Source organism: Tachyglossus aculeatus, chromosome 2 (assembly GCF_015852505.1).
Source record: "Tachyglossus aculeatus isolate mTacAcu1 chromosome 2, mTacAcu1.pri, whole genome shotgun sequence".
In the NCBI taxonomy this organism is placed as follows: Eukaryota; Metazoa; Chordata; class Mammalia; order Monotremata; family Tachyglossidae; genus Tachyglossus; species Tachyglossus aculeatus.
The window spans coordinates 164048772-164075885 of NC_052067.1; the positions used below are offsets into that span (position 1 = coordinate 164048772).

Genomic DNA, 27114 nt, shown 5'->3' on the forward strand with positions numbered 1-27114 from the left:
CCTATATTTCCAATAAACAAACCACCCCTAAAATGAATGGAATACAGGAAAAATAGAGATGTTTCAGAGGAGTCAGGAATATGCGGTTTTCAAAATTTATTCTGGATAGTGCTTTTGTCCCTCGGAAATCAAACAATGTTATTTACTGAGCGCTTACTCTGTGCAGAGCACTGTACTAAGCGCACAGGAGAGTATATGCACCAAAATTGGAATAACATAAAAAACCCCAATATGCTTTAAGCATTCAATATGTTTATATTCTTGAACATCAAATACTTAAAAAAAAATATTTTGAATGTCTCATGAGCAGGGAGCCGATGTGGGTAATGTAATAATAATACTAATAATTATGGTCTTTGTTAAAGGCTTATTGAGTGCCAGGCACTGTACTAAGCGCTGGGGGTGGAAACAAGCAAATCGCATTGGACTAAGCGCTTAGTACAGTGCTCTGCACATAGTAAGCGCTCAATAAATACGACTGATGATGGACACAATCTCTGTCCCTCACCTCAGATATCCAATTTTATTTCCCAGCATTTCCCCTCCGCTATTTTGCCATTTTTAACTCACTACCCTATCAGAAATGCATCAATATTCCATTCAGATTGAATTAACGACCACCTAGATACTGCCTTAATTTCCCGAACGTTCTCAGGAATCCGGAGAGTTCAAATTACATTTCTGTGTGGGTTTAGGGAAGTTCCTTTAAATCAAGAAATAAAATAACATAACCGTGTTTCAATACGACTCTTTTAATTAAAAAATTAAAGTCTACATGAAGTCCAGAAACAAATAAATCTAAGTTATACAGAAATTTATATATAAATATATATTTAGAAAAAAGTCTCTACAACGGGTTACAGTAAAGCCGCTTGACTTGAATATTGGTTGATTCCCAGCAACGTCCAATTCAAAGCCAACGCTTTCCCCGGACAACCAGGTAGTGTTTTCCCATGGAAACTGAGTCATTAACACAGGTTTCGTCCTAAGCGTCCCAGATTGGATTTTTGGACTGTAAGCCCGTTGGTTTCTACCAACTCTGCTGTGTTGTATCCTCCCCAGCGCTCAGTACAGTGCTCTGCACACGGTAAGTGCTCAATAAGTACCGTTGGAGGCTTGATTGATTTTTAAGCTTCTCCTCGCTGAGGAAGCTTTTAGACTGTGAGCCCGCTGTTGGGTAGGGACCGTCTCTATATGCTGCCAATTTGTACTTCCCAAGCGCTTAGTACAGTGCTCTGCACCCAGTAAGCGCTCAATAAATACGATTGATGATGCTGATGAAAAGCTGTAACAGTCGATGGTGAGGATGACCTGACGGGAAACCGACGCGGTCACTGGGGAGCCCGTTGTTGGGTAGCGCTGCCGAACTGCACTTTCCAAGCGCTCAGTACAGTGCCCTGCGCACAGTAAGCGCTCAATAAATACGACTGAATGAATGAACGATTGGTGAGGACGGATGATACTGCCAAGAAGCAGCACGGCGCAGTGGAGGGAGCACAGGCCTGGGAATCGGAAGGACCTGGGTTCTAATCCCAACTCCGTCGTTTGTTTTCTGCATCTAATTAGTTTGCATCTACTCCAGTGCTTGATACACAGTAGGCGCTTAACAAATAGCGTTATCATGGTTTTTATTAGGAGTTATTGGGCACTAGAGCAAGAAGATGGAGGCGGTGGCGGTTTCGGGCCAACGTTATATCAATTCGCTACCTCCAAGGAGGTCAACTCCTTGTCGGGATTTCTCCTCACACGACGCCCCTTCCCCTACAGCCTTCTTTTTTATTGTACTGGTTATTAATAATAACAGCAATAATAATAATAACAATGGTATTTGTTAAGCGCTTACTATGCGCCAGGCACCGTAATCATAATAATAATAATTCCGGTATTTGTTAAGCGCTTACTCTGTGCCAAGTACGGTTCTAAGCGCGGAGGGAGATACCAGGTAATCAGGTTGTCCCATGTGGTAGCAGCAGTAGCAGAACTGGTTAATTCAAACCACATGTAGTAATAATAATAATCAAGCGCTTAGTACAGTGCTCTGCACACAGTAAGCGCTCAATAAATACGATTGATGATGATAATAATAATAATGGTGGTATTTGTTAAGCGCTTACTATGTGCAAAGCACTGTTCTAAGTGCTGGAGAGGTTACGAGGTGATCAGGTTGTCCCACGGGGGGCTCAAAGTCTCAATCCCCCTTTTACAGATGAAGTAACTGAGGCCCAAAGAATTCATTCATTCATTCAATCTTATTTATTGAGCGCTTCCTGTGTGCAGAGCACTGTACTAAGCGCTTGGGAAGTACAGGTCGGCAACATATAGAGATGGTCCCTACCTAACAGTGGGCTCACAGTCTAGAAGGGGGAGACACACAAGTGAAGTGACTTGCCTAAGGTCACACAGCAGACAAATGGCGGAGCCAGGATTAGAACCCATGACCTTCTGATTCCCGGGCCGTGCTCTAATAAATAATAATGGCATTTATTAAGCGCTTACTATGTGCAAAGCACTGTTCTAAGCACTGGGGAGGTTACAAGGTGATCAAGTCGTCCCACGTGGGGCTCACAGTCTTAATCCCCATCTTACAGATGAGATAACTGAGGCCCAGAGAAGTTAAATGACTTGCCCAAAGTCACACAGCTGACAAGTGGCAGAGCGGGGATTTGAACCCACGACCTCTGACTCCAAAGCCCGGGCTCTTTCCACTGAGCCACGCTGTGGGCAGGGAATGCATCTGTTATTGTTCCATTGGACTTTCCCAAGCGCTTAGTATAGTGCTCTGCACACAGTAAGTGCTCAATGAATATGATTAAATGAATGAAAAATAATAATAATGGCACTTGTTAGGTGCTTACTATATGCCAAGCACTGTTCTTAGCTCTGCGGTAGATACAAGTTAATCACACTGGACACATTCCCTGTCCCCCATGGGGCTCACACCCTTCGCCCCCATTTTCCAGATGAGGGAACTGAGGCCCAAAGAAGTGAAGAGACTTGCCCAAGGTCACACAGCAGACAAGTGAGCCCACTGTTGGGTAGGGACTGTCTCTATAGGTTGCCAACTTGGACTTACCAAGCACTTAGTACAGTGCTCTGCACACAGTAAGCGCTCAATACATACGATTGATGATGAAGTGGCGGAGCCGAGATTAGAACCCAAGTCCCGCCGATTCCCAGGCCCGTGCTCTTGCTGCTAAGCCATACTGCTTCTCTACCAGGCACTGTACTGAGGACTGGGGAAGACGGAAACTAATCGAATCAGGTTGGACGCAGTCCCCGTCCCACGTGGGGCTTGCAGTCTTCATCCCCCTTTTACAGGCGAAGGAACCTGACGACTAGAGAAGTGAAGCGGTTCGCCCAAGGTCCCACCTCAGACAACCGTTCGAGCCGGGATTAGAACCCAGATCCCTCGGACCCCCAGATCCGGGCTCTAATCACTAGGCCACGCCGCTCCTCTTCGGTTAAACCAAAAGATCAGATCATCGCAACCTTGAATTCAGAATATTTTTTGTTTTTTGGGTGGCGGGGGGGGATCGCCAGAACTTCAAATTATTGAGGTGTTACTGCAATAGAAGGACACAGTTACTATAAAACGGGAAATTAAGAATGGGAAGGTGTCTTTTAGACTGTGAGCCCGCTGTTGGGTAGGGACTGTCTCTATATGTTGCCAACTTGTACTTCCCAAGCGCTTAGTACAGTGCTCTGCACACAGTAAGCGCTCAATAAATACGATTGATTGATTGATGTCACCACCTCCTTGAATCTTAACTCAAACCGCTTCATTCTCGGTTTTAGAGATAAAGTCCCTTAGGGAGGTGGGTTAGGTTCCAGTCTCAATCAATCAATCAATCAATCGTATTTATTGAGCGCTTACTGCGTGCAGAGCACTGTACTAAGCGCTTGGGAAGTACAAGTTGGCAACATATAGTCTCCTTCAAGTGACAGGCCAGAGCCACGACAGAGAGGAACGGGAGGGCGTTGGCTGTGGTGATGATGATGATGGTGGTGGTTATGGTTGTTGGTGTTCATTCATTCAATCGTATTTATTGAGCGCTGTGGGCAGAGCACTGTACTAAACGCTTGGGAAGTACAAGGCGGCAACAGATAGAGACGGTCCCTACCCACCAACGGGCTCACGGTCTAGAAGGGGGAGACAGACAACAAAACAAAACATGTGGGCGGGTGTCAAGTCATCAGAATAAATAGAAATAAAGCTAGATGCACATCGCTGGTGTCAGTGATTACAGTGGTGGTGATGGTGATGGGCAGTGATGATAGTAATAATGACAATTGTGGTACTTATTAAGCGCTTAGTGTGTGCCAGGCACTGTACTAAGCACTGATGATGGTGGTGGTGATGGTTGATGATGATGACAGTAGTGTCAAGGGTTATAATAATAATAATGATGGCATTTATTAAGCACTTACTATGTGCAAAGCACTGTTCTAAGCGCCGGGGAGGTTACAAGGTGATCTGGTGGTTCCACGTGGGGCTCACAGTCTTCAGCCTCATTTTCCAAATGAGGGAACTGAGGCCCAGAGAAGTTAAGCGGCTTGCCCAAAGTCTCGCAGCTGACAGTTGGCAGAGCGGGATTTGAATCCATGACTTCTGATTCCAAAGCCCGGGCTCTTTTCCACTGAGCCCCGCAGCTTCAATAATAATAATGATAATAATAATAATAATAATGATGGGATTTCTTAAGCGCTTACTATGTGCCAAGCGCTGTTCTAAGCGCTGAGGGGGATACAAGGTAATCTGGTTGTCCCACGTGGGGCTCACCGTCTTCATCCCCAATTTTCCAGATGAGGCGCAGAGAAGGGAAGTGAGTTGCCCAAAGTCACACAGCTGACAAGTGACAGAGCCGGGATTAGAACCCACGACCTCTGACTCCCAAGCCCGGGATCTTGCCACCGAGCCACGCTGCTTCTACGGTGGTGGGCGGTGCGGACAGTAGTGGTGGTGATAGTGGGGTTTTTTTGGTGAGAGGGATGGCGGTGAAGATAATAATAATACTACTAATAATGATGGCATTTGTTAAGCGCTTACTATGTGCAAAGCACTGTTCTAAGCGCTGGGGAGGTTACAAGGTGATCAGGTTGTCCCCCGGGGGGCTCACGGTTTTAATCCCCATTTTTTACAGATGAGGGAACTGAGGCCCACAAAGTCACACAGCTGACAGTTGGTGGAGCCGGGATTTGAACCCATGACCTCTGACTCCAAAGCCCGGGTTCTTTCCACTGAGCCACGCTGCTTCTCTAAGATGACAGTGGTGTTGATTACGGTGGACTCCTAAACATATTTTAGACTGTGAGCCCTCTGTTGGGTAGGGACTGTCTCTAGATGTCGCCAATTTGTACTTCCCAAGCGCTTAGTACAGTGCTCTGCACATAGTAAGCGCTCAATAAATACGATTGATGATGATGATGATGATGATGGTGACGATGGTAGGAGTCCCAGCCAGGGCAGCAGTTGAGTTGGCAGCAGACTCAGGGAATTTTCGGGGAGGCCGAAGAAGGGAGCGGAAACCTCCCCTCTCCAACATCCCCATCAAGGCAGGGACCCGTGGGACAGGGACCGTGTCCAACCTGATTAGCTTCCATCTACCCAGCGCTCAGTACAGCGCCTGGCACCTAGTAAGCGCTTAACAGATACCGTGGGAAAAAAAAAAAAGAAGTCAGGACACTCATTCAAGTGTGGGCGGGGGCGTGAAGTAGCAGCAACCTCGCAACGGTCTCTGGACCGTAAGCTCGCTGTGGGCAGGGGACGTGTCAACCGACTCTGTTGCATCATCCTCTCCCAAGCGCTTAGTACAGTGCCCCGCCCACAGTGAGCGCTCAAGCAATAAAAGCAATAAAATAAAAGCAATAAAATAAAAGCATCGATAAAAGATCGCAAGACTTCTTTCCAAAGCTTTCGTCCTTTCGCACGCCGCTACTCTATCGCTCCCTCCGCCCGGGAAAATACCCAAAAAAGCCAGTCGGAGAGTACTTAATTCTCAATTAAGGTCAGCGTCCAATATGTTTAGGAGTCCATCTGTTTAAGGGGTGAGGGCGGTCATCAGGGAGCTGGAAACTAGGGTGGCCCTGGCCGCGGTGTAACTCTGCTTTATCCGTTAGGTTCTTAGGAAACTCTGAACGCTCAGGACCGGTCATTTTTAGAACTGAGATACGGAGCTAGAAAAGCGGCTCTAAATCCTAAGCGAGGCAAAAATGCTCTGCCAGAAGCCACGAGATTTGAGTTGGCCACCAGACGCCTCCCGACTACCACCCCCAAAACCCCATAATCGATCAGCCCTGGCTTCCTCAAACCCGTTCCCCTAAACCACAGTGATGCGCGTGAATAACATTTCCCTTGAATAAGTTAACCTCTATCAAAACCCTCTCGCGTCCGCATATATTCGTCCCCACGGGAAAATAAAACCGAACTCTCTTGCACACATTCATCCATTTTGGTATCTTTGGTACGTTTGGAGAGTAAGAAAATCACGGCACGGTGATACGAGTGAGACCCGTCTGATGAGTAAGGTTATCGAGCGATGATGATATGTCAGTCTCTCACCTTTCCAGAACCCAAGGCAGACAGCACTTTGGATACCTGCAGGTCCGCTGCCGTGACCCTAAGCGAAATCTTCTAAAAAAATAGCTTAATAAAAATACGCTAGTTCTACAAGCGGCCTTCGATCGTCACTCCCCGGCTCCCGACTCACCGAAACGAAATAATGCCACGGTCTCCGGGAAAACCACCGGAGATTCCTTTCGCTCCAAGAAATGCCATTTTACATAACACGATACGTCTCCCTAGGATCATACGGGTCGGGCACACGGATCGTGAACCGATTAGTGTTGGCGATTAAACGGCCGTGGTTGAATTTTCTCTCGACAGGAGTCGACAGAATACCTCACCGCTCAACGGTCGACCTGTTTCGTTTCCAAAAAGCAGCCTTTCCTGCGTCTCCTAAAACCGCTGGGTAAATCGTCGTCCTCTGGGAAGGTCCGAACCGGGAGGGAGGAAATGTTCTAACAACGGGATCTCTGGGAAATGGCTTTTCTATCGGTTATCTAAACCCGGGAGGGAAGCGGTAAAATAATGGTCCTACGTCGCTGCTTACGGGTTAGCCGAGGGTGCCGTGGTTCTCCCGGGCCCATCGGAACGGTTACAGTACGAAGCCACGGTATACGGAGGCGGGGAAGGACCTTAATAAGTGCGTAGGCAGCGCGGATACGAAGGGATGTCTACGGTGCTTTTATTCCAGTACCTCTGTCTAATAAAGTTAACAAAAATAGTCAAATATTGGAAAAAAAAAAACACAAAAAGAAGCCAGCCGGCACTGCCAACTGATTCCCGTAGTAGTCTTCGAAACCCTAGGCCCGCGGGATTGCTCGCGGGAGCCGCCGTGTCCGGTCTCCGGGGCTAGTTCAGTGTCTTGCTAAGCGGGCCGAGCGAGGCCCGGGGCCGCCACCGGCTACCTGAGTCCTGAGTTCTTCCCGGGATCGGGCGGGTATCCGGCCCTTCAGAGCTTCCCGGATTTCATGTAGGAAGGGATGGAGCCGCGTTGAGTCAGCCCTTCGAACCTCTTGTACGTGTAATTGAGGAAAACCCAGTCCTTAGATTTGTAGTCCGGCTCGGTGCTGTTGGGCACTGGAGAGGACGGTTTGGCGGGGAGGAGGGAAGAGGGGAGAGGCACACGTAAAAACTCCAAATTAGCCCCGTGCAGGATAACAATCATAACGGTATTTATTTAAGCGCTCACTACGCGCCAAGCACCGTTCTAAGCGCCGGCGGAGGCGAAGCAGCGTAGCTCAGTGGAAAGAGCCCGGGCTTTGGAGTCAGAGGTCATGGGTTCGAATCCCGGCTCCTCCACATGTCTGCTGTGTGACCTGGGGCCAGTCACTTAACCAGCTTGTACTTCCCAAGCGCTTAGTACAGTGCTCTGCATCATCATCATCAATCGTATTTATTGAGCGCGTACTGTGTGCAGAGCACTGTACTAAGCGCTTGGGAAGTACAAGTTGGCAACATATAGAGACAGTCCCTACCCAAAAGTGGGCTCTGCACACAGTAAGCGCTCAATAAAAATGATTGATTGATTGATTGATTCTCGGAGCCTCAGTTACCTCATCTGTAACACGGGGATGATGACTGTGAGCCCCACACTGGGCAATCTGATCACCTTGTATCCCCCCAGCACTTAGAACAGTGCTTTGTACATAGCAAGCGCTTAACAAATGCCATTTTTATTATATAGGGGAATCAGGTTGTCCCACGGGGGGCTCAGTCTTAATCCCCATTTTACAGATGAGGTAACTGAGGCCCAAAGAAGTGAAGCGACTTGCCCAGTCACACAGCTGACAAGTGGCGGAGTCAGGATTAGAACCCATGACCTCTGACTCCCAAGCCCGGGCTCTTTCCACTAAGCCACCCTGCCGTTTCCCACCCATAATTACTTTGATGTAATTAGAGAAGATTTAGGAGAGAAGCAGCGTGGCTCAGTGGCTGGAGCCCGGGCCTGGGAAGCAGAAGGATCTGGGTTCTAATCCCGTTTCCACTACTTGCTGTGTGGCCCAGGGCAAGTCGCTTCACTTCTCCGGGCCTCAGTTTCCTCATCTGGAATATGGGGATTAGGACTGTGAGTCCCATGTGGAACCCGGACTGTGTCTAACGTGATTAGCTCCTATCTACCCCAGCGCTTAGTACGGTGCCTGGCACATAGTAAGCGCTTAATCAAGACCATAAAAAAAGCAGTGTAGCCTAGTGAACAGAGTACGGGCCTGGGAAGCAGAAGGACCTGGGTTCTAATCCCGTTTCCACTACTTGCTGTGTGGCCTCGGGCAAGTCGCTTCACTTCTCCGGGCCTCAGTTCCCTCATCTGGGAAATGGGGATTAGGACTGTGAGTCCCATGTGGAACCCGGACTGTGTCTAACGTGATTAGCTCCTATCTACCCCAGCGCTTAGTACGGTGCCTGGCACATAGTAAGCGCTTAATCAAGACCATAAAAAAAGCAGTGTAGCCTAGTGAATAGAGCACGGGCCTGGGAAGCAGAAGGACCTGGGTTCTAATCCCGTTTCCACTACTTGCTGTGTGGCCCAGGGCAAATCGCTTCACTTCTCCGGGCCTCAATTCCCTCATCTGGAAAATGGGGATTAGGACTGTGAGTCCCATGTGGAACCCGGACTGTGTCTAACGTGATTAGCTCCTATCTACCCCAGCGCTTAGTACGGTGCCTGGCACATAGTAAGCGCTTAATCAATACCATAAAAAAGCAGTGTAGCCTAGTGAATAGAGCACGGTCCTGGGAAGCAGAAGGACCTGGGTTCTAATCCCATCTCCACTACTTGCTGTATGACCTTGAGCAAGTCACCGTCACTTCTCTGGGCCTCTGTTACCTTATTGGGGGGCAACCTGATCACCTTGTAACCCCCCCCAGCGCTTAGAACAGTGCTTCATTCATTCATTCATTCTGTCGCATTTGTTAAGTGCTTACTGTGTGCAGAGCACTGTACTAAGCGCTTGGGAAGTAGGGAAGCAGCGTGGCTCAGCGGAAAGAGCCCGGGCTTTGAAGTCAGAGGTCAAATCCCGGCTCTGCCACTTGTCAGCTGTGTGACTTTGGGCAAGTCACTTCACTCCTCTGGGCCTCAGTTACCTCCTCTGTAAAATGGGGATTAAGACCGTGAGCCCCACATGGGACAACCCGATCACCTTGTAAATTCCCCAGCGCTTACAACAGTGCTTTGCACATAGTAAGCGCTTAATAAATGCCATCATTATTATTATTATTATTATCTGGAAAACGGGGATGAAGACGGGGAGCCCCACGTGGGACAGTGACCGTGTCCAACCTGATTAGCTCGTAATGACCCCAGTGCTTAGTACAGTGCCTGGCACAGAGTAAGCGCTTAACAAGTACTATTACAAAACCCACAGCCAGTGGTTCTAAACTGCTCTGGGAGAGCCAACGCTGCAAAGAAAACCCACCTCTTCTTTCTACCCATGATCTTTCTGTTAGGGTTTTAAGGGAACTTAACCTGCTGGATCCCAGTGTGTTTTTTTTTTTTGGGGGGGGGGGGGTCAAGGTTTGGCCCGAGGTGTCCAAGGTCCAAATTTTTCTCTCTAGCCCAATTGTGTGGAGGCGATGGTCTGTCGCTCCTTCCCTTACCCGCAATGGTTTTAGTGTCACTCTCCCCTGCTAGACTGGAATAACCACAATAATTGTGGTATTTGGTAAGCGCTCACTAGGTGCCAGGAACTGGGGTGGATACAAGCTAATCGGGTTGGACCCAGTCCCTATCCCGCACGGGGCTCACAGACTCAATCCCCATTTTACGGATGAGGGAACTGAAGCCCAGAAGTGAAGTGACTTACCCAAGGTCACAGAGCAGACAAGCGGCGGAGCTGGGATTAGAACCCATGACCTGGACTTGGACAGACTTCCTAGAACCCTGAAATCAATCAATCAATCGTATTTATTGAGGGCTTACTGTGTGCAGAGCACTGTACTAAGCGCTTGGAAGCTCCTTGACGGTGGGGATCAGAGACGCCAACTCTATTTTCCCCGCTCAACTGTTTCATACCGAGGTCTGCACACGGTAAGCCCTCGATTACGGATGTACTGATAAATTATATATATATTATCAATTACTTATTCCTATTAATGTCTGCCTCTCCTTCTAGACTGTAAGCTCGGCGTGGGCAGGGAATGCATCTATCAACTGTGTCGTCTTGTCCTCTCCCAAGCCCTTAGTAAAGTGGTCTGTACATAGGAAGTGTTCAATCATCAATCATCAATCGCATTTATTGAGCGCTTACTATGTGCAGAGCACTGTACTAAGCGCTTAAGCACTGTTCAAAGCGCTGGGGGGGATACAAGGTCATGAGGTTGTCCCACGTGGGGCTCACAGTCTTCATCCCCATTTTACAGATGAGGGAACTGAGGCCCAGAGAAGTGAAGTGACTTGCCCAAAGTCACACAGCTGACAAGTGGCAGAGCCGGGATTTGAACCCATGACCTCTGACTCCAAAGCCCATGCTCTTTTCCACTGAGCCACGCTGCTTCTCCGATATTACTGAACGTATAAAGCCCACTGATCAATTGTGACAGAAATCTGCTCTTGTGTCCAACTTGATTTGTCTGTATACGCTCCAGCGCTAGTACAGTGCCTGGCACATATCAAGGGCTTAACAAATACCACAATGATCATTATTATATACTAAAATCTACTTTCCCCATACTATTTTCTTGATTTGAGAGGACAGGGGAAAAAAATCTTTTAAAGGCGATTTCCAAAGCATTTCCAAGAAATCGTTTCGTACGTAGATTATTTCTCGGAAATGTCTCCGTAATCACCTTTAGAACGTACGTTTCCGTGTACGTACGTGTTGTATAAATGGAACCTTAGAGCTTTCTTTTGGTGGATACAAATTCTAGCTGGAAGGGCCACTTAAATTCATGCATTCGTTCAATCGTATTTATTGAGCGCTTACTGTGTGTGCTTAAAGGTAATAATAATAATAATTTTGGTATTTGTTAAGCGCTTACTATGCACAAGGCACTGTACCAAGTGATGGGGTGAATACAAGGAAATCGGGTTGGATACAGTCCCTGTCCCACATGGGGCTCACAATTTTAACCCACTCCCAGGCCAGCGCTCTACCAATCAATCAATCCATCGTATTTATTGAGCGCTTACTGTGTGCAGAGCACTGTACTAAGCGCTTGAGAAGTACAAGTTGGCAACATATAGAGACGGTCCCTACACTGCTTCACTACAGTACATTATAGAGAAGCGGCGTGGCTCAGTGGAAAGAGCATGGCTTTGGAGTCAGAGGTCATGGGTTCAAATGCCGGCTCCGCCACTTGTCAGCTGTGTGACTTTGGGCAAGTCACTTAACTTCTCTGGGCCTCAGTTCCCTCATCTGGAAAATGGGGATTAAGACTGTGAGCCCCCCGTAGGACAACATGATTACCTTGTAACCTCCCCAGCGCTTAGAACAGTGCTTTGCACATAGCAAGCGCTTCATAAATGCCATCATTATTATTATAGTACGTTAATAGTGGCATTGATCTGAGGCTTTTGAGAAACCAAATTCAATCTGCTGTGGTGAGAAAGGACTCACTTTTCTGCCTCAATCGTATTTTACTTTTACTGTGTAAATGTGAAAATTCTAACACATGGGGATTAAGACTGTGAGCCCCCCCGTAGGACAACATGATTACCTTGTAACCTCCCCAGCGCTTAGAACAGTGCTTTGCACATAGCAAGCGCTTAATAAATGCCATCATCATTATTATTATAGTACGTTAATAGTGGCATTGATCTGAGGCTTTTGAGAAACCAAATTCAATCTGCTGTGGTGAGAAAGGACTCACTTTTCTGCCTCAATCGTATTTTACTTTTACTGTGTAAATGTGAAAATTCTAACACATGGGGATTAAGACTGTGAGCTCCCCATAGGACAATATGATTACCTTGTAACCTCCCCAGCGCTTAGAACAGTGCTGTGCACATAGTAAGCGCTTAATAAATGCCATCATTATTATTATAGTACGTTAATAGTGGCATTGATCTGAGACATTTGAGAAACCAAATTCAATCTGCTGTGGTGAGAAAGAACTCACTTTTCTGCCTCAATCACATTTTACTTTTACTGTGTAAATGTGAAAATTCTAACACATGGGGATTAAGACTGTGAGCTCCCTGTAGGACAACATGATTGTAACCTCCCCAGCGCTTAGAACCGTGCTTTGCACATAGTAAGCGCTTAATAAATGCCATCATTATTATTATAGTATGTTAATACTGGCATTGATCTGAGACGTTTGAGAAACCAAATTCAATTTGCTGTGGTGAGAAAGAACTCACTTTTCTGCCTCAATCGTATTTTACTTTTACTGTGTAAATGTGAAAATTCTAACACATGGGGATTAAGACTGTGAGCCCCCCCGTAGGACAACATGATTACCTTGTAACCTCCCCAGCGCTTAGAACAGTGCTTTGCACATAGCAAGCGCTTAATAAATGCCATCATCATTATTATTATAGTACGTTAATAGTGGCATTGATCTGAGCCTTTTGAGAAACCAAATTCAATCTGCTGTGGTGAGAAAGGACTCACTTTTCTGCCTCAATCGTATTTTACTTTTACTGTGTAAATGTGAAAATTCTAACACATGGGGATTAAGACTGTGAGCTCCCCATAGGACAATATGATTACCTTGTAACCTCCCCAGCGCTTAGAACAGTGCTGTGCACATAGTAAGCGCTTAATAAATGCCATCATTATTATTATAGTACGTTAATAGTGGCATTGATCTGAGACATTTGAGAAACCAAATTCAATCTGCTGTGGTGAGAAAGAACTCACTTTTCTGCCTCAATCGTATTTTACTTTTACTGTGTAAATGTGAAAATTCTAACACATGGGGATTAAGACTGTGAGCTCCCCGTAGGACAACATGATTACCTTGTAACCTCCCCAGCGCTTAGAACAGTGCTTTGCACATAGTAAGCGCTTAATAAATGCCATCATTATTATTATAGTACGTTAATAGTGGCATTGATCTGAGCCTTTTGAGAAACCAAATTCAATCTGCTGTGGTGAGAAAGAACTCACTTTTCTGCCTCAATCGTATTTTACTTTTACTGTGTAAATGTGAAAATTCTAACACATGGGGATTAACACTGTGAGCTCCCTGTAGGACAACATGATTACCTTGTAACCTCCCCAGCGCTTAGAACAGTGCTTTGCACATAGTAAGCGCTTAATAAATGCCATCATCATTATTATTATAGTACGTTAATAGTGGCATTGATCTGAGCCTTCTGAGAAACCAAATTCAATTTGCTGTGGTGAGAAAGAACTCACTTTCCTGCCTCAATCGCATTTTACTTTTACTGTGTAAATGTGAAAATTCTAACACATGGGGATTAAGACTGTGAGCTCCCTGTAGGACAACATGATTGTAATCTCCCCAGCGCTTAGAACCGTGCTTTGCACATAGTAAGCGCTTAATAAATGCCATCGTTATTATTATAGTACGTTAATAGTGGCATTGATCTGAGCCTTTTGAGAAACCAAATTCAATTTGCTGTGGTGAGAAAGAACTCACTTTTCTGCGTCAATCGTATTTTACTTTTACTGTGTAAATGTGAAAATTCCAACACATAAGGAGCTACTGTCTAGTCGTGAGCCATTTTAAAATGACAGATGACAGTAAAGCCATCAAGAAAAGTTTCATTTTGTACTCAGCCAAGAACCAGCATGATTCTCGGCAGTGCTTAGAGCAGCGCTTGACGCGCAGCAAACGTTGAACGAGTACCACAGACCCAAACAAAAAAATCCCAGAACCATCGGGAAAAATCATCTTACCGGGCTGTAAAATATCAGACTCGGGAAACTCATCGAAGTTCGAAGTGTCATCGATGCTTTTGATTTCTATGGGAATTGCAGCCGGTCTTTCCCTAGAAATGCAAAATTAAAACGTTAAGTAGCGATAGGACATTTTCCGAAGCTTCTTCATTCAGTCATATTTATTGAGCGCTTGCTGTGTGCAGTGAGCATTAAGAAGCAGCGTGGCTCAGTGGAAAGAGCCCGGGCTTTGGAGTCAGAGGTCACGGGTTCGAATCCCGGCTCCGCCACATGTCTGCTGTGATCTTGGGCAAGTCACTTAACTTCTCTGGGCCTCAGTGACCTCATCTGTAAAATGGGGATTAAGACTGTGAGCCCCACGTGGGACAACCTGATCAGCCTGTATCCTCCCCAGCGCTTAGAACAGTGCTTTGCACATAGTAAGCGCTTAACAAATGCCAATTATTATTATTATTATTTAAAGCCCTCCATCCCCTTGCCCCCTCCTACAACCCAGCCCGCACACTCTGCTCCTCTGGGGCTAACCTTCTCACTGTACCTCCATCTCGCCTGTCTCATTCATTCAATCGTATTCATTGAGCGCTTACTGTGTGCAGAGCACTGTACTAAGCGCTTGGGAAGTACAAGTTGGCAACATATAGAGACGGTCCCTACCCAACAGTGGGCTCTCACTGCCGACCCCTGGCCCACATCTTGCCTCTGGCCTGCAATGCTCTCCCTCCTCAAATAATAATAATAATAATAATAATGATGGCATTTATTAAGCGCTTACTATGTGCAAAGCACTGTTCAAATCCCACAGACAATGACTCTCCCCACCTTCAAAGCCTTATTGAAGGCCCATCTCCTCCAGGAGGCCTTCCCTGACTAAGCTCCCACTTTCCTCTTCTCCCACTCCCTTCTGCGTTGCCCTGACTAGATCCCTCTTTCTAGATCCCACATACACCACTTACGTCCATATCTGTCATTTATCATCAATCGTATTTATTGAGCGCTTACTGTGTGCAGAGCACTGTCCTAATTTATTATAAATTCATTTATTTCTATTAATATCTGCCTCCCCCCTCTCTAGATTGTAAAGTCATTATGGACAGGGAGTGTGTCTGCTTATTGTTGTAAGCGCTCAGCACAGTGCTCTGCCCACAGTAAATGCTCAAAATGCCGTGATGGCCGAGTGGTTAAGGCGTTGGACTCGAAATCCAATGGGGCTTCCCTGCGCAGGTTCGTATCCTGCTCGCAGCGAATTCCTTGAGAAGCAGTGTGGCTCAGTGGAAAGAGCCCGGGCTTTGGAGTCGGAGGTCACGGGTTCGAATCCCGGCTCCGCCACATGTCTGCTGTGTGACCTCGGGCATGTCACTTAACTTCTCTGAGCCTCAGTTCCCTCATCTGTAAAATGGGGATTAAGACTGTGAGCCCCACGTGGGACAACCTGATCACGTTATATCCCCCAGCGCTTAGAACAGTGCTTTGCACATAGTAAGCGCTTAACAAATGCCATCGTCGTTATCGTTAATAAATACGATTGAATGAATGAATAAACAGACGCATTCCCTCCCCACAACGAACGTACAGTCCTGAGAAGCTTAGACAACGTATTGGCAAGTTTTATTTTTTTATGGTATTTGTTAAGTGCTTACTACGTGCCAAGCACTGTGCTAAGCACTGGGGTAGACACCAGCTAATCAGGTTGGACCCAGTCCGTATCCCATGTGGGGCTCACGGTCTTCATCCCCATTTCCCAGATGAGGGAACTGAGGCCCAGGGAAATGAAGTGACTTGCTCGAGCTCATCCAGCAGAAAAGTGGCAGAGCTGGGATTAGAACCCAGATCCTTCTGCTCTCCAGGCCTGAGCTCTTTCCACAATCAATCAATCAATCGTATTTATTGAGCGCTTACTGTGTGCACAGCACTGTACTAAGCGCTTGGGAAGTACAAGTTGGCAACACAAGGCCGCGTTGCTTCTATTGAGGACTCATGGTCAATGACTGATGCCCCAAACCTTGGCCCCTCCCAAGCCAGCTGACTGGAAGACTGTCAATCAATCAATCAGTTGTATTTACTGAGCGCTTACTGTGTGCAGAGCACTGTACTAAGCGCTTGGGAAGTACAAGCTGGCAACTTATAGAGACTGTCACCAGTTGGGCCCCAGATCATTCTCTGTGCCTCAGTTCCCTCATCCGCAAAATGGGAATTAAGACGGTGAGCCCCAAGTGGGACAGGGGCTGTGTCCAATCCAATTATCTTGTATCTACCCGAGCACTTAGAACAGTGTCTGGCGCATAGTAAGCGCTTAACAAATACCATCGTTATTATTATTATTTATTTACGGTTTTGAGGAAAAAGAGAGACTTCTTTGCAAAGTAAAAACGTGTATGTGAGAGCAGCTTTAAAAAAAATGAAATCAACAGAGAAACCATGTAGCCTAACGGGCCGGGGCAGAACTGGGAGTCAGGGACCTGGGTTCTAATCCCAGCTCTGCCATTTGCCCGCTGTGGGACCTAGGGCAAGTCACTTCACTTCCTCTATATATGTTTGTACGTATTTATTAATCTATTTATTTATTTGTATGTATTTATTCTATTTTATGTTGTTAATATGTTTTGTTCTCTGTCTCCCCCTTCTAGACTGTGAGCCTGCTGTTGGGTAGGGACCGTCCCTATATGCTGCCAACTTGGACTTCCCAAGCGCTTAGTACAGTGCTCTGCACACAGTAAGCGCTCAATAAATACGATTGATTGATTGATTGATTCCTCTGTGTCTCAGGTTCCTCATCTGTAAAATGGGAATTTCAAACTTGTTCTCCCCCTTACTTAGACTGTGAGCCCCATATGGGACAGGTACCGTGTCCAACCTGATAATAATGATAATAATAATAATGGTATTTGTTAAGTGCTTACTATGTGCCAGGAACTGTACAAGGGTGATACAAGCAAATTGAGGTGAACACTGTCCCTAATGGGGCTCACAGTTTCAATCCCCATTTTCCAGATGAGGTAACTGAGGCCCAGAGAAGTGAGGTGACTTGCTCAAGGTCACACAGCAGACAAATGGCAGAGCTGGGATTAGAACCCACGTCCTCTGACTCTCGGGACCGTGCTCTATCCACTACGCCATGCTGCTTCCTACCCTGGCACTTAGTACGGTGCTTTGACACAACGTAAGTGCTTAAATAATATGGCAGTTCTGCAAAAGCAGCAGCGTGGCTCAGTGGAAAGAGCCCGGGCTTTGGAGTCAGAGGTCATGGGTTCAAATCCCGGCTCTGCCAACTGTCAGCCGTGTGACTTTGGGCAAGTCACTTCACTTCTCTGGGCCTCAGTTCCCTCATCTGGAAAATGGGGATTAAGACTGTGAGCCCCCCGTGGGACCACCTGATCACCTTGTAACCTCCCCAGAGCTTAGAACAGTGCTTTGTACATAGTAAGCACTTAACAAATGCCATCATCATTATTATTATTATTATTAAAAGTAGGCCGTTAGACTGACTCATTCCGTGCTGAATTAATCACCCCCTGAACTGTTTCACTTGAATTTCTTTCACTCATTCATTCAACCGTGTTTATTGAGCGCTTACTGTTTGGAGAGCATCTGGCTCTCTCCCCAGCCAAAAAGCCGGCTGTGTGGTCCCCGCCTTACCTCCTTCCCCTCCCCACAGCACCTGCATATATGTATATATGTTTGTATGTATTTATTACTCTATTTATTTATTTTACTTGTACATATTTATTCTATTTATTTTATTTTGTTAGTATGTTTGGTTTTGTTCTCTGTTTCCCCCTTCTAGACTGTGAGCCCGCTGTCGGGTAGGGACCGTCTCTATAGTTGCCAACTTGTGCTTCCCAAGCGCTTAGTACAGTGCTCTGCACACAGTAAGCGCTCAATAAATACGATTGAATTGAATGAATGAGTGAAAAAGAGCACAGGCAGCCCCGGGAGACCCAGGCCTCCATCCCACCTCTGCCACCCATCTGCTGGCTCACTTTGGGCAACTTCCTTAACCTCTCTGGGACTCAGTTCCTGCATCTGTAAAATCGCGACGAGATTCCGGCTTGCCACATCCCTGGGGCTGTGAGCCCTCTCTCCGACCTGACTGTCTTGTTTCTACTATTTTGTAGAAAATATGCACGAACTAAAAATGATGCCAACCCCGGTCACCTGTAACTCTAAACCAACAACTTCAAGTTTCTTTTGAGAATCCTTCTGACTTGCAGCATGGCTCAGTGGAAAGAGCACTGGCTTTGGAGTCGGAGGTTGTGGGTTCAGATCCCGGCTCCGCCAACTGTCAGCTGTGTGACTTTTGGCAAGTCACTTAACTTCTCTGTGCCTCAGTTCCCTCATCTGTAAAATGGGGATTAAGACTGTGAGCCCCCCGTGGGACAGCCTGATCACCCTGTAACCTCCCCAGTGCTTAGAACAGTGCTTTGCACATAGTAAGCGCTTAACGGTGGACTGTGAGCCCACTGTTGGGTAGGGACCGTCTCTACATGTTGCCAACTTGTACTTCCCAAGCACTTAGTACAGTGTTCTGCGCACAGTAAGCGCTCAATAAATACGATTGAATGAATGATTATGTGCCGAGCACTGTAATGAGCGCTTCAGAGAGGACAGTGCAACAGACTTGGTAGAAATGTTCCCTTGCCCATGAGAAGGTTGCAGTCTAAGGGAAGTGTTCAGCACAGAGCAAGCCATCTGTACTTCCCAAGCGCTTAGTACAGTGCTCTGCACATAGTAAGCGCTCAATAAATACGATTGATGATGATGATGATCTGTCGTGTGCTTATGCTCACTCTCTCTCCTTCTCCCTCTTTTCTCTCACTCTCACATGCACACACAACTACATATTGTGTACGTATTTATTCCACTTATTTTATTTTGTTAATACGTTTTGTTTTGTTCTCTGTCTCCCCCTTCTAGACTGTGAGCCCACTGATGCGTAGGGACCGTCTCTAGATGTTGCCAACTTGGACTTCCCAAGCGCTTAGTCCAGTGCTCTGCACACAGTAAGCGCTCAATAAATACGATTGAATGAATGAATGAATGAATAAATGCCATCATCATTATTATTTTTATTATTATTAACATAGCCTGTAAGATCCTTGGGAGCAGGGATCGGGTCTACCTACGCTATCGTACTGGACTCTCCCAAACGCTTAATACAGTGCTCTGCATACAGCAATGGCTCAAAAAACACCATCGAGTGACTAACTGATAACTTACCTTGTATCACAGAAAGATGTATAGTTGTGTGTGCATGTGTGAGAGAGAGAAAAGCAGCGTGGCTCAGTGGGAAAGAGCACGGGCTTTGGAGTCAGAGGTCATGGGTTCAAATCCCGGCTCCGGCAGTTAGCTGTGTGATTTTGGGCAAGTCACTTAACTTCTCTGGGCCTCAGTTCCCTCATCTGTAAAATGGGGATGAAGACTGTGAGCCCCCCCCCCCGTGGGACAACCTGATCATCTTGTAACCTCTCCAGCGCTTAGAACAGTGCTCTGCACATAGTAAGCGCTTAATAAATGCCATTATTATTATTATTAGAAAAGAGGGAGAAGGAGAAAGAGTGAGCGTAAGCCCACGACAGATGGCTAGCTCTGTGGTGAACATTTCCCTTAGACTGCAAACTTCTCATGGGCAAGGGAACATGTCTACCAAGTCTGCTGCACTGTTCTCTCTGAAGCGCTCATTACAGTGCTCGGCACATAATAAGCATTCAAAAAACACTTATGAGACGCTGCTTAGTGGAAAGAGCATGGGCTTGGGAACCAGTGGACGTGGCTTCTAATTCTGGCTCTGCCACTTGTCTGCTGTGTGCCCCTGGGCAAGCCACTTAACTCCTCTGTGCCTCACTTACCTCATCTGGAAAATGGGGATTAAGACTGTGAGCCCCACATGGGACAACCTGATTACCTTGTATCTACCCCAGAGTTTACAACTTGACACACAGTAAGCGCTTAATGAATACCTTCATGATTATTATTGTTATAAGCATCCCTGAGGGATTGAATTGATTCACTAGGGGGGTCTCTGGAACTTCTAGACTGTGAGCCCACTTTTCTAGACTGTGAGCCCACTGTTGGGTAGGGACCATTTCTATATGTTGCCAACTTGTACTTCCCAAGCGCTTAGTACAGTGCTCTGCACACAGTAAGCGCTCAATAAATACGATTGGTTGATTCTACGCAAATATCTTCACCGGTGACCCCATCAATCAGGGGAAGCAGCGTGGCTAAGTAGAAAGAGCCCGGGCTTTGGAGTCAGAGGTCAGGGGTTCAAATCCCGGCTCTGCCAATTGTCAGCTGTGTGACTCTGGGCAAGTCACTTAACTTCTCTGGGCCTCAGTTCCCCCATCTGTAAAATGGGGATTAAGACTTTGAGCCCCCTGTGGGACAACCTGATCACCTTGTAACCTCCCCAGCGCTTAGAAAAGTGCTTAATAAACACCATCATTACCATCATTATTATTATTATCAATGCAATAAATTGAGAAACACTGTGGCTTCCTTTAATTGTTATTTGGAAAATTGCTGACTCTCCCCTGCGGCAGGGACCTTATCACGTCTCTTCATTCTGGAGAAACAGAGAGCTGAAGTCCACGAAAGGGCCTAGAGGCCTATTGCCACCAAACTGCCAAGAAATACCTGATGTGTCCCCAGTCCACGCCTTCAAAAAACGGATGGCCTTTTATTTCTTCCACTCCACCGCTTCCAATTCTATTTTCGGAATCAACGCAAAATCTGCAGTAAAGGAGAAAAGGGAATTACCGAAGCGCGGCAAGACAGAGGGCATTAGAGCAATCAATCCATCAGTCATCACTTGTATTTGCTGAGCACTTGTTGCGGACAGTCCTCTGCGCGCAACAAGTGCTCAGCGAATACGATTGGGTGAGCCCACTGTTGGGTAGGGACCGTCTCTATATGTTGCCAACTTGTACTTCCCAAGCGCTTAGTCCAGTGCTCTGCACACAGTAAGCGCTCAATAAATACGACTGAATGAATGAATGAATGAGAGTACACTATAACAGAGTTGGTAGTCATGTTCCCTGCCCCACAAGGAGTTAAGAGTTTAGAGAGACATTTACATTCGATCTCCCCTCGTCCCCCTCTCCATCCCCCCATCTTACCTCCTTCCCTTCCCCACAGCACCTGTATATATGTATATATGTTTGTATAGATTTATTACTCTATTTATTGATTTATTTATCTTACTTGCACATACCTGTTCTATTTATTTTATTTTGTTAGTATGTTTGGTTTTGTTCTCTGTCTCCCCCCTCTAGACTGTGAGCCCACTGTTGGGTAGGGACTGTCTCTATATGTTGCCATCGTGTACTTCCCAAGCGCTTAGTACAGTGCTCTGCACACAGTAAGCACTCAATAAATACGATTGATTGATTGATTCGATGGGAGGAAATGGATGGAAACTCATACCGAGAACTTTTCTTCTCCCTCCTGTTCCCAAAAAATAATTTCTAAACTACACTGGGCACCAAGACTGCTTGCTTCATTTAGCTTAGTACAGTGCTCTGCACATAGTAAGCTCTCAATAAATACGATCGAATACATAAATAAATTGCAGATATGGACAAAGAGAAGCTGCATGACCTAGTGAAGCAGCGTGGCTCAGTGGAAAGAGCCCGGGCTTTGGAGTCAGAGGTCATGGGTTCAAATCCCGGCTCCGCCACTTGTCAGCTGTGTGACTTTGGGCAAGTCACTTAACTTTTCTGGGCCTTAGTTACCTCATCTGTAAAATGGGGATTAAAACTGTGAGCCCCCCGTGGGACCACCTGATCACCTTGTAACCTCCCCAGCGCTTAGAACAGTGCTTTGCACATAGTAAGCGCTTAATAAATGCCATTATTATTATTATCATTACCATTATGGTAACAGCACAGGTTTGGGAGTCAGAGGATGTGGGCTCTAATCCCGGGCTCCACCATTTCTTTGTCTGCTGGGTGACCTTGGTCAAATCACTTCCCTTCTCTGGGCCACAGTTACCTCATCTGTAAAATGGGGGTTAGGAGTGTGAGCCCCAATTGGGACAGGGACTGCGTCCGGCTTAATTACCTTGTATCTACCCCAGCGCTTAGAACAGAGCTCGGCACATCGTAAGCGCTTAACAAATACCATCATTATTATTATAAGTGGGGCTGTGGGTGGGGTGAATTCATGGATGCAGATCCAATTGCCAGGATGACACGGAAAGGGAGGCGGAGTAGAGGAAATGAAGGTTGAGTAGGGGGAAGGCCTACCTGCTCAGGACTGGCATTCAAAATCACAAATAATAATAATGATAATAATGATAACAATTGTACTCGTCAAGCACGTACTATGTGTTCTAAGCACTGGAGTAGATACAAGATAAACAGGTTGGACACAGTCCCTGTCCCACGTGGGGCTCACGGCCTTAATCCTCATTTTACATTTAGAGAAGCAGCGTGGCTCAGTGGAAAGAGTGTGGGCTTGGGAGTCAGAGGTCATGGGTTCGAATCCCGCCTCCCCCACCTGTCTGCTGTGTGACCTTGGGCAAGTCACTGTACTTCCTCTGTGCCTCAGTTCCCTCATCTGTAAAATGGGGATTAAGACTGTGAGCCCCACATGGGACAACCTCATCTCCTTGAGTTCCCCCCAGCGCTTAGAACGGTGTTTTGCACATAGTAAGTAGTCAACAAATACCAACATTATTATTATTATTTACAGATGAGGTAGCTCTGGCCCAAAGAAGCCAAGTGCCTAGCCCAAGGTCACCTGTCTTTAACTGATAAAGGAAGGGATGGCATTATTCTATTTCTCCCAGTGGACCGTTAGTTCCTCAAGACAGGATCCCAAGCGGCCGTAAGCGCTCAACAAATACCAACATTATTATTATTTACAGATGAGGTAACTCTGGCCCAAAGAAGCCAAGTGACTAGCCCAAGGTCACCAGTCTTTAACTGATAAAGGAAGGGATGGCATTATTCTGTTTCTCCCAGTGGACCGTTAGTTCCTCAAAGACAGGATCCCAAGCGGCCGACCGAGCCTCTACTCTGTGCAGCACACTGTGCCCAGCGCTTGGGAGAACGCGATTCACTTCAGAGGCCCGATTCTAGCCCGCAAAGAGCTCACCATCTAATAATAATAATAAGGATGGTAGTTGTTAAGCGCTTACTACGTGCCAAGCGCTGTTCTGAGCAGGGGAAATGTGGACCCTGAAGGAAATTAAGGATAGGAGGAAGAAGGAAAAGGATACGTGCATGAGTGTGTATATGTTTATATGTATTTATTACTCTATTTATTGATTTATTTTACTTGTACATATTTATTCTACTTATTTTATTTTGTTAGTACGTTTTGTTCTGTTCTCTGTCTCCCCCTTCTAGACTGTGAGCCCGCTGTTGGGTAGGGACCGTCTCTAGATGTTGCCAACTTGGACTTCCCAAGCGCTGAGTACAGTGTTCCGCACACCGTAAGCGCTCAATAAATACGACTGAATGAATGAGTGACTGCTTTAGAAACAGGGACAAAAGAAAGGAAAGAAAATGGGTCAAAAGTACTCGGGGACTTGGGTGGCACAGAAGTGTCAGAGAGGCGGTGGTGAGTAGGAGGTCACGCAAAGGAAAGAAAAAGGGTCAAAAGTACTCGGGTATTTAGGTGACACAGAAGTGCTGGAGAGGCAGTGAGGGTAGGAGGTCACACAAAAGAAAAAGAGAAGCAGTGTGGCTCAGTGGAAAGAGTCCAGGCTTTGGAGTCAGAGGTCATGGGTTCAAATCCCGGCTCCGCCACTTGTCAGCTGTGTGACTTTGGGCAACTCACGTCACTTCTCTGGGCCTCAATGACCTCATCTGGAAAATGGCGGTGAAGGCTGTGAGCCCCCCGTGGGACAACCTGATCACCTTGTAACTTCCCCAGCGCTTAGAACAGTGCTTTGCACATAGTAAGCGCTCAACAAATACAACTGAATGAACGAAAAAGGGTCAAAAGTATTCGGGTACTTGGGTTCGGAGAGGCAGTGAGAGTAGGAGGTCACACAAAAGAAAGAAAAAGGATCAAAAGTACTCAGGTATTTAGGTGGCCCAGAAGTGTCGAGAGGCAGTGAGGGTAGGAGGTCACACAAGAGAAAGAAAAAGGGTCAGGTAATAATAATAATGATAGCATTTACTAAGCGCTTACTCTGTGCAAAGCACTGTTCTAAGCGCTGGGGAGGTTACAAGGTGATCAGGTTGTCCCACGGGGGGCTCACGGTCTTCATCCCCATTTTCCAGACGAGGGAACTGAGGCCCAGAGAAGTGACTTGCCCAAAGTCACACAGCTAAGTGGTGGAGCCGGGATTTGAACCCATGACCTCTGACTCCAAAGCCTGGGCTCTTTCCACTGAGCCACGCTGCTTCTCTACTTAGGGGACACAAGTGCTGGAGTGGCAGAGGTGAGTAGGAGGTCACACAAGCAGGGCAAATTCCAGACCCCTGGGCCTGGTGTTCTGGATCCAGTATCCTGTGGACGCTTGATACACTATAATACTGCTACTAATAATCAGGCTATTTGTTAAGCGCTTACTATTTGCTGAGCACTGTACTAACTGCTGGACTAGGTAGAGGATGACCAGGTCGGACATAGTTCCCATCCCACACGAGGCTCGCTAAGAGGGAGGGAAAATCCGGCTCAACCATCATCAATCAATCGTATTTATTGAGCGCTTACTGTGTGCAGAGCACTGTACTAAGCGCTTGTACTAACCACCCATCTGCTGCGTGACCCTGGGCAAGTCACTTCCTTTCTCTGGGCCTCAGTTCCCTCACCTGTAAAATGGGGATTAATAATAATAATAATGGCATTTATTAAGCGCTTACTATGTGTAAAGCACTGTTCTAAGCGCTGGGGAGGTTACAAGGTGATCGGGTTGTCCCACTCGTAGTCTTAATCCCCATTTTACAGATGAGGTAACTGAGGCCCAGAGAAGTTAGAGAAGCAGTGGAAAGAGCCCGGGCTTTGGAGTCGGAGGTCATGGGTTCAAGCCCCGGCTTCACCAAGTGTCAGCTGTGTGACTTTGGGCAAGTCACTTCACTTCTCTGGGCCCCAGTTACCTCATCTGTAAAATGGGGATTAAAACTGTGAGGCCCCCCGTGGGACAACCTGATCACCTGGTAACCTCCCCAGTGCTTAGAACAGTAGTTTGCACATAATAAGCGCTTAATAAATGCCATTATTATTATTATTAAATGAGTTGCACGGCTGACAATTGGCAGAGCTGGGATTTGAACCCATGACCTCTGACTCCAAAGCCCGGGCTGCTTCTCGTGAAGACAGTGAGCCCCACATGGGACAGGGATTGGGTCCATCCTCATTAGCTTCTATCTACCCCAGCGCTTAGTCTAATGTGCGGCACATAGTAAGCACTTAACAGAGAAGCAGCGTGGCTTAGTGGAAAGAGCCCAGACTCGGGAGTCAGAGGTCGTGGGTTCTAATCCCGGCTCCGCCACTTGTCAGCTGTGTGACTCCGGGCAAGTCACTTCACTTCTCTGGGCCTCAGTTCCCTCATCTGTAAAATGGGGATGAAGACTGTGAGCCCCACGTGGGACAACCTGATCACCTTGTATCCCCCCCAGGGCTTAGAACAGTGGTTGGCACGTAGTAAGCACTTAGCAGACACCATCATCATCATCATCAAGTACCATAACTGCACCCCCCTCTAAATAACAAGCAAACAAATAACAAAAAGCAGGTAAATATTGCTAGCCTGCAAAGTATGATTTAGTTGGAAGGAAATGTTCAGAAAGTCGGAAAGCTGTTAGACTCCTACCAGGGAAATGCATTAATAATAATAATAATAATAATAATAATAATGATGGCATTTGTTAAGCGCTTACTATGTGCAAAGCACTGTTCTAAGTGATGGGGAGGATACAAGGTGATCAGGTTGTCCCATGTGGGGCTCACAATCTTAATCCCCATTTTACAGATGAGGTCACCGAGGCCCAGAGAATAATAACGATAGCATTTATTAAGCGCTTCCTATGTGCAAAACACTGTTGATGATGATGATGACATTTATTAAGCGCTTACTATGTGCAAAGCACTGTTCTAAGCGCTGGGGAGGTTACAAGGTGATCAGGTTGTCCCATGGGGGGCTCACAGTGTCGCGGTTTCTACCGAGCCCCCGAAATTCAAAATCGCTGTCATTGCATCGGAACCACGCTAAGAAGCAGCGTGGCTCAGTGGAAAAAGAGCCTGGGCTTTGGAGTCAGAGGTCACGGGTTCAAATCCCGGCTCCGCCAATTTTCAGCTGTGTGACCTTGGGCAAGTCACTTAACTTCTCTGTGCCTCAGTTCCCTCACCTGTAAAATGGGGATGAAGACTGTGAGCCCCCCGTGGGACAACCTGATCACCCTGTAACCTCCCCAGCGCTTAGAACAGTGCTTTGCACATAGTAAGCGCTTAATAAATGCCATCATTAATTAATTAATTTATCCCCATTTTACAGTTGAGGGAACTGAAGCCCAGAGAAGTGAAGTGACTTGCCCCAAGTCACACAGCTAAGTGGCGGAGCCGGAATTTGAACCCATGACCTCTGACTCCAAAGCCCGGGCTCTTTCCACTGAGCCACGTGCATTAAATATACCATGTCGATACCACCCGAAGCCCAGACTGAGCCCCCTCCTTCCTCTCCCCCTCCTTCCCGCCTTACCTCCTTCCCTTCCCCACAGCACCTGTATATATGTATATATGTTTGTACGGATTTATTACTCTATTTATTTATTTTATTTGTACATATTTATTCTATTT

General features: G+C 46.7%; 1 protein-coding gene and 1 non-coding gene across 5 annotated transcripts in view; one reads left to right on the plus strand and one right to left on the minus strand.

Annotated features, from left to right (window-relative positions):
* Positions 1–7227: 7227 nt before the first annotated feature.
* Positions 7228–27114, minus strand: part of STK38L (serine/threonine kinase 38 like) — a 177764-nt gene continuing 157877 nt past the window's right edge. For 3 of the 4 annotated variants that reach the window (XM_038772818.1, XM_038772826.1, XM_038772834.1), the window contains exons 13-15: positions 20998–21093; positions 14368–14459; positions 7512–7639 (exon numbers count right to left, since the gene is read on the minus strand). In XM_038772818.1, the coding sequence (XP_038628746.1) occupies positions 7512–7639; positions 14368–14459; positions 20998–21093 (316 nt within the window). Of the gene's footprint in view, positions 7640–14367; positions 14460–20997; positions 21094–27114 lie in introns of all 4 variants that reach the window. The other variant, XM_038772844.1, reaches the window with a different exon arrangement.
* On the plus strand, positions 15528–15609 carry TRNAS-CGA. Its single transcript has one exon. It is a non-coding gene; the product is annotated as a tRNA-Ser (tRNA).